General features: G+C 41.9%; 1 protein-coding gene and 1 long non-coding RNA gene across 6 annotated transcripts in view; one reads left to right on the plus strand and one right to left on the minus strand.

The window, feature by feature from the left end:
• Positions 1–739: 739 nt before the first annotated feature.
• On the minus strand, positions 740–5,946 carry slitrk4 (SLIT and NTRK-like family, member 4). Of its 2 annotated transcripts, none has more exons than XR_009797080.1 (2): positions 5,808–5,946; positions 740–2,333 (listed from the first exon to the last, which is right to left on the minus strand). XR_009797080.1 is itself a non-coding variant. In XM_061834708.1 (2 exons), exon 2 carries the CDS (start codon positions 5,085–5,087, stop codon positions 2,508–2,510), a length of 2,580 nt encoding a protein of 859 aa, XP_061690692.1. In that variant the 5' UTR covers positions 5,088–5,129; positions 5,808–5,943; the 3' UTR covers positions 2,362–2,507. The 2 variants fall into 2 exon arrangements, 1 of the variants encoding a protein (XP_061690692.1); XM_061834708.1 differs by lacking the exon at positions 740–2,333 and adding an exon at positions 2,362–5,129 and having other exon boundaries at positions 5,808–5,943.
• LOC133508537 (uncharacterized) overlaps positions 5,576–14,014 on the plus strand; it is a 38,970-nt gene continuing 30,531 nt past the window's right edge. The window contains exons 1-4 of one of the 4 annotated variants that reach the window (XR_009797081.1): positions 5,576–5,664; positions 5,826–6,241; positions 7,437–7,519; positions 8,765–8,831. This is a non-coding gene — a long non-coding RNA (uncharacterized LOC133508537). Of the gene's footprint in view, positions 5,665–5,825; positions 6,242–7,436; positions 7,520–8,764; positions 8,832–14,014 lie in introns of those variants that run through there. The other 3 variants (XR_009797084.1, XR_009797083.1, XR_009797082.1) reach the window with 3 other exon arrangements.

The following is a 14,014-nucleotide window of genomic DNA, read 5'->3' on the forward strand; positions in this document are numbered from 1 at the left end:
TTTACTCTGTAATGGAACAAGCATGAATGTTTGATTTGTGCCTAAAACAGAAGAAACCTTTATACAGTACCTGTTGGATAAATGATTTGTGGCACAAAAGCACATGAGTCAAAGAGACATTGGAGTTAAAGCTTCCTCAAAACATGCTCAAATTAAATTATTTGTAACTTGATGGGGGACATACTTTGTTGCATTTCTAACTGATTTTCTAATTGAAAATGTTATGCCTTGAGTTAAAAGAAGTAGATGTGTGCTTACACCAACAGTTTATATGAATTAATCTAAACTGTAAAGCTACATAAACTTAACAAGTACAACATTGCGCCACTTAAAGATGTCCAACACTAAACTTTAAGATAATTCAACTTTGCTTTCAATGACCATCAACACTGTGTAGGACCCAACTTGACTGATTAAGTCAAGTCTCTGGGAAAACTAAGAGTGCAACTTGAAATAAATTGTGGGGACACAAATGCAAAAAGGTGCTTATTTTAATACCTTCACATTAACATAATAATACAAGAAAAAAATTAACCATTATACAGGAAATTTATGACTGAGAGAAAATTGGATTTATTATACTTTGTAAATTACATTCTATTGATTCGCAATGTTAACAAACAGTTGCGTATAATCAGTTTAACTTAACAATACTTTTAAATAAAAAACATAGAGTTAAGTTGTCTAACTTTGAACTGCATATTTTCTTTCAACAATATGACCTCAAACTAAATAAAACAAACACAATTTCAACATATTTCCTACTTGACTAGCTCTTAATATTGCACGTTGTCCGATGATATGATTCTGTCCTTGTCATAAGAGCCCAGATTTTTAGAATGTCACCACTCCCACATCAACAATCGGGAACCTTATTAAGTTTAATGCACATTTATTTTGGTTGCATAAGTTCATAAGAAATCTTTACAAGATGCTGAGGGAGATGTAAGAATTCAGAACATATTTGAGCCTTTACAGACTCCACCAGGCCTGTCGTGTGAAACAACACAGATCACACTTCACAATTGTTCATTATGGTAACTTGGTAAGAGAACAGAAATTATAAACCATTGAAACAAATCAATGGTCACATCGAGCTGTGACCTGTATTAGCTCTGATGAAAGTTAGTTCCTCTCAGGGTTGCAACCATTTTTGAATAATACCATCATCTCTTTAAATATCCCTGCATAGAAAAATAAACTAACTATCTTTTTAAATTCTTTCACTATGAATTGAGAACTGACAAGAAGGAAAGGTTTTATCACTGATTGAGTCATTAATGATCTCTGACATTTCTACAGGGGAGTCTCAACATGATGATGCTCCGCCATACAGCATGTCTGTGTGTGTGCATATGCAGATATTTGTCAGCGTAATTTACAAACCAGTCCCACAGATACAAATAATGTAAGACTTACAAAATAAATTCCAAGTTACGCTTACATGGCAAGCATCTTTACTTTTTTATCCTAGGGTTTTCGTTTTTAAGAAACATCTCTTGACAGTGTAATTGCCCATTCGGTTTCACCCAAAAACATACATTTTCAAATAGTAACTTGAAGAGGAAACACAACTCCATTCAGAATACATTATATATTAACATGGCTCTTTACACAAAGAAAACAAGTCATGAATTAGATCTCAAAAGAGTTTTTCAGTACATTGCCTTCCCATGAACAAAAAAACAGGAGCCGTTCAACCTTTCAGCATAGAGCAGGTGATCTGCCACGAGTGTATAATCCTGACAAAATGTCATCAAATCTGCAGGGAGCCCCAGAGAGATTCCCTACGAAAAAAACAAATATCCTTACAAAAAAAAAAAAAAAAACTAAAAAAAAAACATTGAATCCACTGAGTCATTCTTTTTAACTAAGCCCAGAAGTAGTGATTTCAGATACCTGTACATTTAGGAGCCAAAAAGGATACAACGTTAGGTCCCGTCATCTTTCTGTTTCAACGCCTTCTGTTATAAAATGAGGGGAGGAGCCTGCGAGGTATATTCTCAAGCACGGTTTCCAAGACCATTTGATTTGTTAGAAACTCAAAAAATAATAACAGCAATGGGAAAAAAAAGTTGCTATTCCTACAGCAACAAAAATATTATGACTGTCAGGTTGTTTGTAGGCTGTCCTCTGGTAGCTAGGTACAATTCATACATGTGGGATGGATGATCCAAACGTCTTTCACTGTAACATGTATCGTTGCTGATCCAAGTAAAAGCTTTGTCGTATGGAGCCATTTTGTCCATCTAAGCAGTGGTCATTACGATTTTCCAGAAGGCACTTTTTTGCTGAATGCGTGTGTGTGCGAGGGAGTGTATGCGCACAGCTGGCTGCAAAGAGAAAAAGGAAGATGGAAAGGAAAGGGTTTGGGGTTATATGATGCGTGCAACTAGAGGGGGGGGGGACAAAAAAAAACATGATTTGTTTGACCATCTTATTACCTATACGTGTATCTGACGCTGCTGTTTTTTTATGCAATTCCTTCACTGAATCAAACAACGCGTCTACATTTTAGTCAGTGCAGTCTGCTCCTCAAGCACCTGAAGATAATCAGGTATTCCTTGGAGCTTGGCTTTCAGCTCATAATACTCACTTTTTCTTTGCTCCACCACAATCTTACTGTGGTTCCCACCTATCAGTGATGATTTCTTCATCTTTCGATCCAGAGTTTTCTCCGGGTATCGGATTTCGTACGCACCCATTCCTATGCTGTTGAAATTTCTCTTACCGTCCAGGAAATTCTGGATGAACATGCTGGGCTCTCGATTTGGAAGGAATTCCTCAAGTTCGTCGATTGTACTGAGGCGCTTGTTACGCTCCAAAGTGGAGAGTGTCTCTTTATCCTTGTCGGCACTGCTCCGAAGGATAATTTTCTGCCTTTGTGAGTCAGCAAACTTAAACCCGGCATCCATGTCTGATGAGCGTCCAATACCACAAGTGTGGCTCTTACCAATGTGTTCAATGGTTTGGGGGATAAATGTTTCACCCCCCAATTCATCTCCTGGAATTGATCCTTTTTTGCCTGATTTGTGACCATGGCGGTGGAGCTGCAGCGACATGGAGCCACACTCCTGATTCCCCAGTTCCTGACGACCAGCTGGTTTTTTATTCCGTCTTAGGACAAAGACTAAAAGGCAGAAGGCCACAAACACTGTAAGTATTAGCACTACAAGGATACTAAGGATCATGATTGAGAGAGGTACAGGACCTCCTGTCGGGGCTTTGCCAACTCCTGCAGGTGAAACTGAAGTCAAAACCGGGGTAGCGGTGGTAAAAATGAAAGGCGGCCGAGCAATCAGCTTTGGGCACAAGATCTCGTTTTTCAACAGGCGTAGTTCAATATTGGAGAATTGCACAGGGGAGGCACATCTCACCTCTTTAGCAGCCACTCCATCATTTAACTTGTCTAACCATAGTTTGAGAGCGACCAAATCGCAGGAACACTCCCATGGGTTGCCCTCTAGGTCTATCTGGGTCAAAGAACTCAGCTGATCCAGGACACCACTTACTGGCAGGGTCATGAAGTGGTTGTTTTTCAAATTAAGTTTGGCTAAAGAGATGCCTGCAAACACATAGGCAGGGAGACTCCGCAATACATTATTATTGAGATACAAGAGTTGCAAATTTGGCATGGAATCAAATGTGCTGGCTAGAACTTCTTTAATGGCATTGTATTCCAAATATAGGTATTGTAGATTTGTGAGGCCCAAAAACATCTCAGGGTGTAACTGTTCGAGCTGGTTTCCATTCAGATACAATCTTCTTAGATTAGTGAAGTTAGCAAACACACCTTTCCGGACGAAGACAATTTGGTTGCTGCCAAGATGAAGCAAATCTAAACCTTCAAATCCTCGGAAATCAGTTGGGTTTATGTCACGAATGTAATTCCCACTCAGGTGAAGTTTTTTGGCATTTGCTGGTTTAGGGATAAGTTCAGATAGATTTTCTATATTTCTTTCCTGACAACTGACTGTAATACCAAAATCTGAAGGGTGCATTTTACAGCTACACGGCTGAGGGCATAACGTTGGGGGGCTCCGTGTCTGAAAGGAAATAATCTGGCTATTTCTTCCAAAAGGGGGTAAACCAGCTACAATTCCATTACCGTAAATTTTCGATGAGTCTGTGGTTTTTGGCGATTTTGTGGTAACTGCACCCGGGAACGTCGGTGATATTTTGGAAGATGACTGACCCGTATCAGGGAGTGCAGGTGGCATTCTAACATCAAAGTCACTTCCTGTACCCATGGGACAAAGCTCGTGCTTATTAGTTTCTTTCAGAAGCCTTCCATACAAGTCGCTGGGTGTTTCACATATGGCCTCTCCAATAAAAATATTATAGGGCATGTTTTCAAGCCATGCCTTTAGAGGGGCTAAATCACAGGTACAATTCCATGGGTTATCATCCAACTGCAGCTCAACAATCCGTCCGATGTGCTCCAGAACTCCCAAATATGGAAGCTTCTGGATCCGGTTCCCTCTTATATCCAGATGTGTGAGGGAGGCAAAGCGAAATATGTTGTCAGGAAGTGCCTGTATGAGATTATCATTCAGAATCAGCACTTTTAACTTATGCAGTTTGTTGAATGCTCCCTTTTCAATATACTTGATCAAGTTGTAGTCAGCTTGAAGGTACTCCAAGTTTTCTATTCCTTGAAACGTGTCTGCTTGCAACACCTTTAATTCATTGTTGTTTAGGTGGAGCTGTTTCAACGCACTCATCCCCATGAATGCGCCACCTTCAATGTTCTGCAGCTGATTATTCCCAAGTTGCAGAGACACAGCATGTGTGAAGTTGAGGAATGAGTTTGGGTAGAGAATAACTAAGAAGTTATTTTGGAAGTTGAGGTGGTATAATGACGACACAGGAGGAATGAGTTGTGTCGGTCGATATACAGTGATCTTTTCACAATTGACGTAGAGTACATTTTCCAGCGACAAGCAGGAGCAAGCACTGCATGTCTCAGATATCAAGTCCAGAGCAGAAGGGTCGGCCATTGGGAGTCCATCTGACATGGACGTGGAGGAGAGGGAGGAGCTTGAGATTGAAGAGGAAAAGGTTGCCAGCAGGAAAACGAGCATCATCTCGCCGATTAAAAATCCTCCCCCAGAAAATCATTTAGTTGCCTTTGGAAAGGAAAAAGAAGTCAGGTGCATGCAGAAGCACACACGCCACAAGATGCACATAAACACATATTTATCAAACTATATGTTCATTTAAATGCCATTCTAAAATGTATTATTAATTCTAACACATTGGAATTGAATAAAATTAGTGTTAAAAGATATATAAATATAAATCTTATTGTATGGTGTTCCCAGATATTTGAATTGTCCTCATTTAATAATTAGAACATAAGAACAGATTTGTTTGGCTTGTATCACCCTATTCACTGGACAACAGAAATGGTTGAGGCCAAAAAAAAATCATTAACGTATGCTCAGGAAATTGCAAACCAAGCAGCTGTTGCACATACTTCTCAGTTTATAGACTGACTGATAGACTTTGAAATGTCTGTGGCAATAGACCTGCAATGTTGTTCCCTCAGCATCATCAAAGTCAGACGACTGCGGTTCTCTTTATCATAACAGTCTGATTTAATGCCAGCCACAGTAGCACATTGAGGTTATTTAGGGAAAGCATCTGAGACCAAGTTGAAGAGTTGAGTCCGTCTTCATTAATAACAGTTTCAGAATTTTTTTTCGCAATGCAAATTTTGCATAGTTAATGATTTAAACCTAGGAAATTTCAATTGGACGAAAGAATATCTTCTGTAAAATGCACGAAAATAAATCAGTACTTACTTAAAGCTGATTTGGCAGGCTCCTTTTGGAGACTCGGGACAGCATTGGTGGTACATGGATGGAAAGGTGCCGCTGAAGCGCTCCCAGCCATTGAAGGAACGCAACAAGGCTTCCCCGCTCCTTCATTTCTTTTCCATGCAGACTACTGCACGTCAAGCGCGCAGCCTTGTATGGGGAGGGCACTTAGGAGATGGGAGGGCAGGGTGGGCTTCGATTTCACCCGATGCGTCTCTTGCTGAAATCACCCCTCTGCTTGTTTGAGTCCCAAGGTTGTCCCACCTCCATGGAAGAACATTTGATCGGCTGCAAGCGTCAAAGAAAAGCGTCCAACTGATTGCAGGAAGGCTTGTAAATGCAACACGAGGGAGGGGAGGCAGATTCTAAAGATCTTGATGGCGCGTCCAGCGACTCCTAGGCGTGGAAAGGTGCACAAGGTTGGTGACGCTATGCCATAACTCAGCCATTACTGTAATCTCATTATTTTGTCAACTGAAAGGGGACTGTCAGCAATCATCAAGTTCATTAACATTGGTATGTTTGACACGATTCAGAGTGCTGAACTCGTGCGCAGGGATAATTTTTCACACACTCCTGTTCTCATTAGTATCTAGTTCTCCTGTGTGTAACTGATATGTTAGTTTCCCATTCACTACACGAATCCAGTTTGTACTCATCCTTGAAGACTGTCAATCTGGCAGTTGCAGTAGGGGAAAAAAAGAAATAAAAATGAGTGTAAAAAGACCAAGTTCTACTAATGGCTAAACATTGCTTAGAAAAATGAAAAAAAAAGGAAAACTGCAAAATAGTAGGTAATGAGAAACACCACAAACTGCTCCGGAAAAATGCATAATGCAGTTATTTAGCTGCTAGTCCGATGCAGTGCAGGTGACCACCAGCACATTCTGCCCTTTCCATCTTTAAATAAAAGCAGGGAAGTTAAAATTTACACAGCCACTTAATCCAGAGGGCAAAAAAAGGAGAGAAAGAGAGAGGACGGAACCTTGTAGTTTCCCCTCCTGTAAAACAGCGCTGTGTCCGTGGCAGGCATCTAAATGTGGCTCGTTCCTTTCTCAGACGCATTCACCAAGCCTCCAACTACACTGGAGGAGGATGCAGGGACTGAGAGGGGGTGGAGGAAGGGATGGGCCACAAAAGAGAGAGAGAGAGAGAGAGAGAGGAGAGAGAGAGAGAGTACAGTAAACAAAAACAAGCTCACTCGTCTGCTGCTTTTATGTTCAACTGTAGCATCACTTTAATCAAGAAAAGGTTCAGAGGTTCACGTCTAGTTTGTTGTCCTCTATAAGAGAATGAGGTATCACCAACGAGAAAAGGAGGATCCCAAATGCTTTACCTACAAAATTGTCCGCTCGGGTTTGAGTTGTGCGGCCCAGGCACATTCTTGGCACCGATAAGTGAAAAAGGGTGGAGGTATATATATATATATATATATATATATATATATATATATATATATATATATATAAACAGGGTAGCAACGCGACTGTGAGCTGCATTTTAAATGGAAGAGTTGGGTAGGAGGAGAGAGAGCTATTGTTCAAGAGTGCTGCAGTCAGAAAGGCAGTGGGGAGGTGGGACATCAGACACTCAGAGGCCTGTGCTTATTACTAGTGGGAAGAGATCGAAGAGGAGATGGATGGAGTGGAGAGAAGAGTGCCTGAAGCGCCGAGACTCCTGCTTTAAATTTCCCCAAAGTATGTAAATCTTTCCATCTATTGATTGTTGGTCTGTCTATGGTGCTGTACAAAACTCCCGAGCTGACAATAGCTTTGCTGTTTTAATGCAGCAGTCATACAGACATTGGAAATCAATAAACTGATGAAAGGCCTTTCACACTGAAATTACCAGGAACCGTTCTGTAATGGTGCATTAAAGAGAGAGGTTTTAGTTAAAACAAACAATTTTTGTCATATATGTCAAAAATGTTGGTATGACCTGACAGTTTAGTTAACTTCCGTACAGACAGGCACATACGTAATTCGTGTTGATTTGACCATCTGTTTGTTCGTCAGCAGTTCAATGATGGTTCATTGAGGACGGTGAACCAATAATAATAATTATTATATACGATAAAATAATATATCATAATAGTAATATCATAAAAAAATCAAAAGACATAATTCTCAACAATGTATCCTGTATCTGTGCACTGTTATAGTACTGTACAAAGTCAAAATAACTTATCTGAAAAATGTAATTAAAATAATGCAGCGTTTGTCCAAAATTAATTCAAAATCCTTTGCAAAGAGCATATTTATATTCATTAAAATCTTCAAACTTTTCATTCATTCTCTATTGTGATATCCAAGCCATGTAAAAATGGTTATGTTCAAATATCATGTCAGTCCCTTTTCCTTGTACAAACTCTATCCGGTGCAAATTTTTATTTGACTTTTGTTAAGGTGAATTGTTGAGGAAATCTAATTTAGCAGACTAAGTTAAAGAATAAATATAGACATGAAGAAATTTATCTAATTAGTTAGATAGTACATGCAAGCATATTTTTGATGTAACAAGTGCTGGTTAAGCCATCTCTCCTGCTCAAAGCATTACAAAAGACAAAATAACCATCCGCCTTGTACAACTGTAGATTAAAATATGAGAGTCCATGAGAATGTTGATATGTGACAGTCTTGGACATGTTCCTGTTCTCTGGCTGTGAGTGTCCTAAGGGAACCAATCCCACTAGAAAATGAGCCAGACTTTTGGCAAGGACTTCTTCCATCTCACTTGTCAGTGATATTGTTGCCATGTGGCTGTGACATCGTTTCCCGTGTCCAAGCACTGTAGAAAAGAAATCTAATAAATGCTAAATCACATTCACTGAGGGAAAAAAAAAAAAAACATTCTGACATGTATTTCGAAGGATTCTTGAGAGGTGCTGTTGGCATGTTATCTGCTTGCCAGTCACTGTGAATTTCTGGAATGTTTCTTTGCAGAGATTCTGGATCTCATTTGTTGCCCCCATCTGGTGAGAAAATTAACTGCGTCTCATTCGAAAAATAGGTTAGTATTGCTGCACAAGTCTATACAAGAGGATGAGTGTGCCGTCATTTTAGTATGGTTTAAACGCATCTTATTTCAGTGAACAGGTACAATTTTCTCAAAGTAGGCAAGCAGAACTAATTCTACTATGTACAGTCTATTTTATCCTTACAATGTATAACAGTACTCAACTGACTGGTTTAAATGTGGTAATAAATTTAACTGCCATTACCAAAATACACCCCCATTAGGTTGTGAAATGGCAAACATTTGGTATTTTTATTTAATACTTTCATTTTGCTTAGATACTCAACTAAAAACGAAATATTAACATAGATTCCTGCCCCCATGCTATCCATCCCAGTCTTTGACTTAATGCATAACATGAAAAAAAATGTTAACAAAAGGTTGATAACAGTAAATTGGAACTATCATGTTCAATTACATGTCATGACTAGTCTAGGTTAAATAGTGAACTTCCCAACTCAGTCAGTATTCTAAATTTGTCATGAACCAATGGTGCGGGGGCAGAGATAAATGCAGGACTCCAAGATGAGGACATGATGTTCAATGAGTTTTATTATAAACTAAAGTTGTGCATGACAACACAGTCCAAGAAGGCACGATCCAAAAAACAAGAAACAATGTCAAGGACGGCAAGCACCAGGGTCCCTATGGAGCGATTCGGGTGGACATCCTCGAGGAGGAACCCAAAGGTGAAGCAGGAACCAGATGGAAACAGACGACAGCACCGGCTCAAGACCTCCCAGGACATGGTCGTGAGGCGGTCGGGGATCGGTCACCACCGAGGCTTGGTCGTGGGGCAGCTGTGGATCGGTCGCCGCCGAGGCCAGGTCAGAAGGTGGCCGGGGATCAGTCGCTGCTGAGTTTCAGTCATGAGACGGGAGAGGACCGATCACAACTGTGGCGTGGTCGTCACATGGCCGGGAATCAGTTGCCACCGAGGCTTGGTCGTGAAGCGGCCATGGATCGGTCGCTGCCAAGGCTAGATCGGGATGTGGCTGGGGATCAGTAGCTTCTGCGGTGTGAGCGTGGTACACCAGGAAATCTGTCGCCACCACGACATGAGCTTGGGTTAACACCGAGTCTGTGGCTAACGCGATGTGGTCGTGGTTCACCAGGAAGTCTGTCGCCAACGGGACGTGGGCTTGGCCCGGTAACGGGTCGTTTGCTACCGCGACATGGGTCTTGCTTGGCAGCAGGTCGGTTGCTACCGCGACGTGGGCGTGGCTTGGCAGTGGGTCGCTCATCACCGCTGCACGGGCTCAAAACAGCTGGTATGAGAATGTCCAATTGTCGCTGAATCCCATCCATAAGATCCGCAATTTCAAAGATCGACGATTTGGAGCCAGGGAAGCGTCAGGGGAAGTCGCCTAGGGCTCGGCCATTGATGGACGGAAGCGGGATGCTGCTGTGCCTTGGTTGTTAGCGAAGCACCACTGGAGGTCAGCTGAGACTCGACCGTTGCAGGAGCAGAATCGGGATGCCGCTGTGGCTTGGTTGTCGGCGAAGTGCCGGCGGAGGACGGCTGAGGCTTGTTTGGCGGTGACACGTGGATGGACAATGGCTGCGTCCCGGCCGTTGCTGAAATGGAAGCGAGATGGCCCTGTGGCTTGGTTGTCGCCGTGGAGTGGGCGATGGTCTGCAGTGGCATAGTTGTCTTGGTCGCCGCACCGCGGGAGGCGCTAGGCGGCCCCCTGCTTGGGCGTCTCCTCTGGCCGCCTCACGGAAAGCCCTGATATATGGTCAAACGGGTTCTGAAAAAAGGATTAGAGTAAGCGGATTTGAACTCACCAGGCGAAGGCACAGAGGAGCGGGAAGCGTGGGACCGCAAAACAAACTCCTTGAGACTCATCACTTGGAGGGAAATTTCAAGTTCATTGTCCGAGTCAGAATCAGGCAGTCGGTCATGGAAATTTAAATCTTCCTCGTAATCCAAAAAAATCTGAATCCAAACCAATATGCGTGTTGAGCCTGTTGTGATTGGGACGTACTCATTGCACACGGGAGGCAAGGTAGGAGAGGATGATATAACAGAGCCCACCCGGAGATAGGAGATGGTTGACCCTCAGGCAGACGGTGTCGACGTACCCCGCAACGCCGTGTCTTCTCTGCTGGGTCCTGGTCTGGCCAGTTCATTCTGTCATGGACAAATGGTGCGGGGGCGGACACAAATGCAGGACTCCAAGACGAGGTCACGATGTTCAATGGGTTTTATTATAAACTAAAGTTGTGCACAACAACACAGTCCAAGAAGGCAAGATAAAAAAAAACAAGAAACAATGTCCGATAACTATAAGACAACTACAGAGCATAACAAAACCATGACTGGCCTATAATGGTGCAGTGGTGGAGTAACCCTGGATGCAGTAAAGCATACTCAATGGACTGGCAGATGCCAGTGACAAAACTCCAGTTTAAATACATGGTCTAATTACAGTGCCTCATGAGAAACAGCTGTGACCAGCGACAGGTGTGACAGATGACACCGCTCGGAGCGGTGGCCAGGCCAAGCCCTCTTGGCCATGGTCCAACCTTGCACATGACAAAATTATTTGTGTCATATGCAAATGTGTAGACTTTAAACATGACAAACTACATTCACATTTATATTTACAGTATTGACAATTATATTTAAGAAAATTTTCATATTCAGCTTTTTCTTTACTTCACAGACACTAAACTGGTGAATGTTGTAACAAATGTGAGGGTAACTTAGTTTTCTTTTTGTGTCGCCTACAATAGGTTGACACCCTGGATTACTGCCAATTGGCAGACTCAGTATAGAGGACAGAGGCATCATGAAAATGACCAATAGGACTGTCTAAGGGAATTTCTACCTGACAGGTGTTGTCGAAATATAATAGCCTATTGACCATTGCCCATCAATCTGAGATTCCACAGGTCACTGAAATTAGACTTTTTTCTCATCCTCCTCTTGACACTGCGAACAGCAATGGGTTTTAATCACTTGTCCCTGGGCTACATGGCTATTCCTAGTCATTGGAGAGATAACTTAGCTTTGCAACTTGTGGATCTACAAATGAATGCAGAAGCACCTCAGAAACAAAATCACTTCTTTTTATAACATAAATGGCTTCATAAAAATCATTTAAATTGCACTATTTACATGCTAAGTTTTAAATTCTGTGGATACAGCGCATAAGTCCTAACTACTTGTTCCTCAAATTGTAGTTTTGGCTTCACTCAGCTGATGGGTAGGCTAAGCGTAGTGGCTTCTTCCATCACCACAAGTGTGCCAAATCTTTATTCATTGGTTTATTGCACACAAGTATTCAATGCCCCAAATAACCTGGGGCCAAAACAGGAGGGACGTGACAGAGGTGAGGTGGAGAAGGAAGAGACCCTGGTGGAAAAATGAGAGTGGGAGCTCCTGTCCATGCCCATGAGGGTAAGAGGAATTTTTAAGAAGAGAACAAAGGTTAAGGGAGACTTCAAATTTTTGGCAGGCTCTATAACACAACGGAAGATTGGACTGCTAGTTTTCAGATGGAACACCTCTTAATAAAACAATTAGCCCAAATTTCAGTGATTCTTCTGTTTGCTGCCTGGACTCAGTGGGAAAATAAACTTCACCATACTTCCATCTTATACTCTTCCTTTTCTCTCATTTTCTTGATTCATTAACTCAAACTATTATTGCCATCTATCCAGCACAGTACTGGCACCAGTAAACATGTTTGCAAAACATCTTAAACATCTTAACCTCCTGTCCATAATTCCCATCGTTTTCTCTTTTCTTTTCTTTCCTTTTTTACTGTCATAAGATCACCATTTCACTATGTTTAAGTGATAGCATGATTTTGTTCATATCAAATGCTGGGGAATGTTAAGTCCAGATAATGTACAGCACATCTTTCAAAAAGTTTAAAGCTTAATTTTTCCATCTAAGCCTATCTCGTGCATCTTCCTCTCTAACACCCACTGTCCTCATGTCCTCCCTCACAACATCCACCAACCTTTACGTTGGTCTTCCTCTCGCTCTTTTGCCTAGCAGATCCACCCTAAGCACCTTTCTACCAATATACTCACTCTCTCGCCTTTGAACATGTCCAAACCATCTAAGTCTGCTCTCTCTAACTTTGTCTCCAACACATCCAACTTTTGCTATCCCCCCAATGAGCTCATTTCTAATTCTCCCCAAACTGTTTACTCCAAATGAGAACCTCAGCATCTTCATTTCTGCTACCTCCTGTTCTGCTTCCTGTTGTTTCGTCAGTGCCACAGTCTCCAATATGTCCATCATGGCCGGCCTCACCACTTTTTTATACACTTTGTCCTTCGGAGAATCTTCTATCACATAGAACACCAGACACCTTCCGCCAACTGTTCCACCCCGGTTGGTCGTGTTTCTTCACTTCCTTACGATAGTCTCCATTGCTCTGCATTATTGACCCCAAGTATTTGAAGACGTCCAACCTCGCTATCTCTTCTACCTGGAGCTTCACTCTTCTTCCTCCGCCCCTCAAATTCATGCACATATATTCTGTTTTACTTCAGCTAATCTTCATTCCTCTTCTTTCCAGTACATAGCTCCATCTTTCTAATTGTTCCTCTGCCTGCTCCCTGCTTTCACTGCATCACAATATAATCTGCGAACATCATTGTCCAAGGGGATTCCAGTCGAACCGCATCTGTCAGCCTACCCATTACTAAAGCAAACAGGATGGGGCTCAGCGTGGATCCCTGATGCAGTCCCACCTCCACGTTAAATTCTTCTGACACACCTAAGGCACATCTCACCGCTGTTCTGCTGCCCTCATACATGTCCTGTAGTATTCTAACATATTTCTCTGCCACACCAGACATGCGCATTGCACTCTGTCATAAGCTTTCTCTATGTCTACAAAGACACAATGTATCTTCTTCTGGCCTTCTCTGTACTTTTCCACGAGCATCCTCAAGGGAAATAATGCATCTGTGGGACTCTTTCTAGGCATGAAACAATACTGTTGCTCGCAGATACTTACTTCTCTCCTGAGTCTTGCCTCCAATACTCATTCCCATAACTTCATTGTGTGACTCATCATCTTTATTCCTCTGTAGTTTCCACAGTTCTGGCCATCGCCTTTGTTCTTTAAAATGGGGACGAGCACATTTTTCCTACATTCTTCTGGCATCTTCTCTCCCGCTAGTATTCTATTGAATAAATTGGTCAAAAA

The sequence above is a fragment of the Syngnathoides biaculeatus genome, chromosome 11 (assembly GCF_019802595.1).
Source record: "Syngnathoides biaculeatus isolate LvHL_M chromosome 11, ASM1980259v1, whole genome shotgun sequence".
Classification (NCBI taxonomy): domain Eukaryota; kingdom Metazoa; phylum Chordata; class Actinopteri; order Syngnathiformes; family Syngnathidae; genus Syngnathoides; species Syngnathoides biaculeatus.

What these genes read in the sequence shown, in the direction of transcription:
- slitrk4 (XM_061834708.1), bottom strand. Translation starts at nt 5,087, where the DNA reads ATGATGCTCGTTTTCCTGCTGGCAACCTTTTCCTCTTCAATCTCAAGC.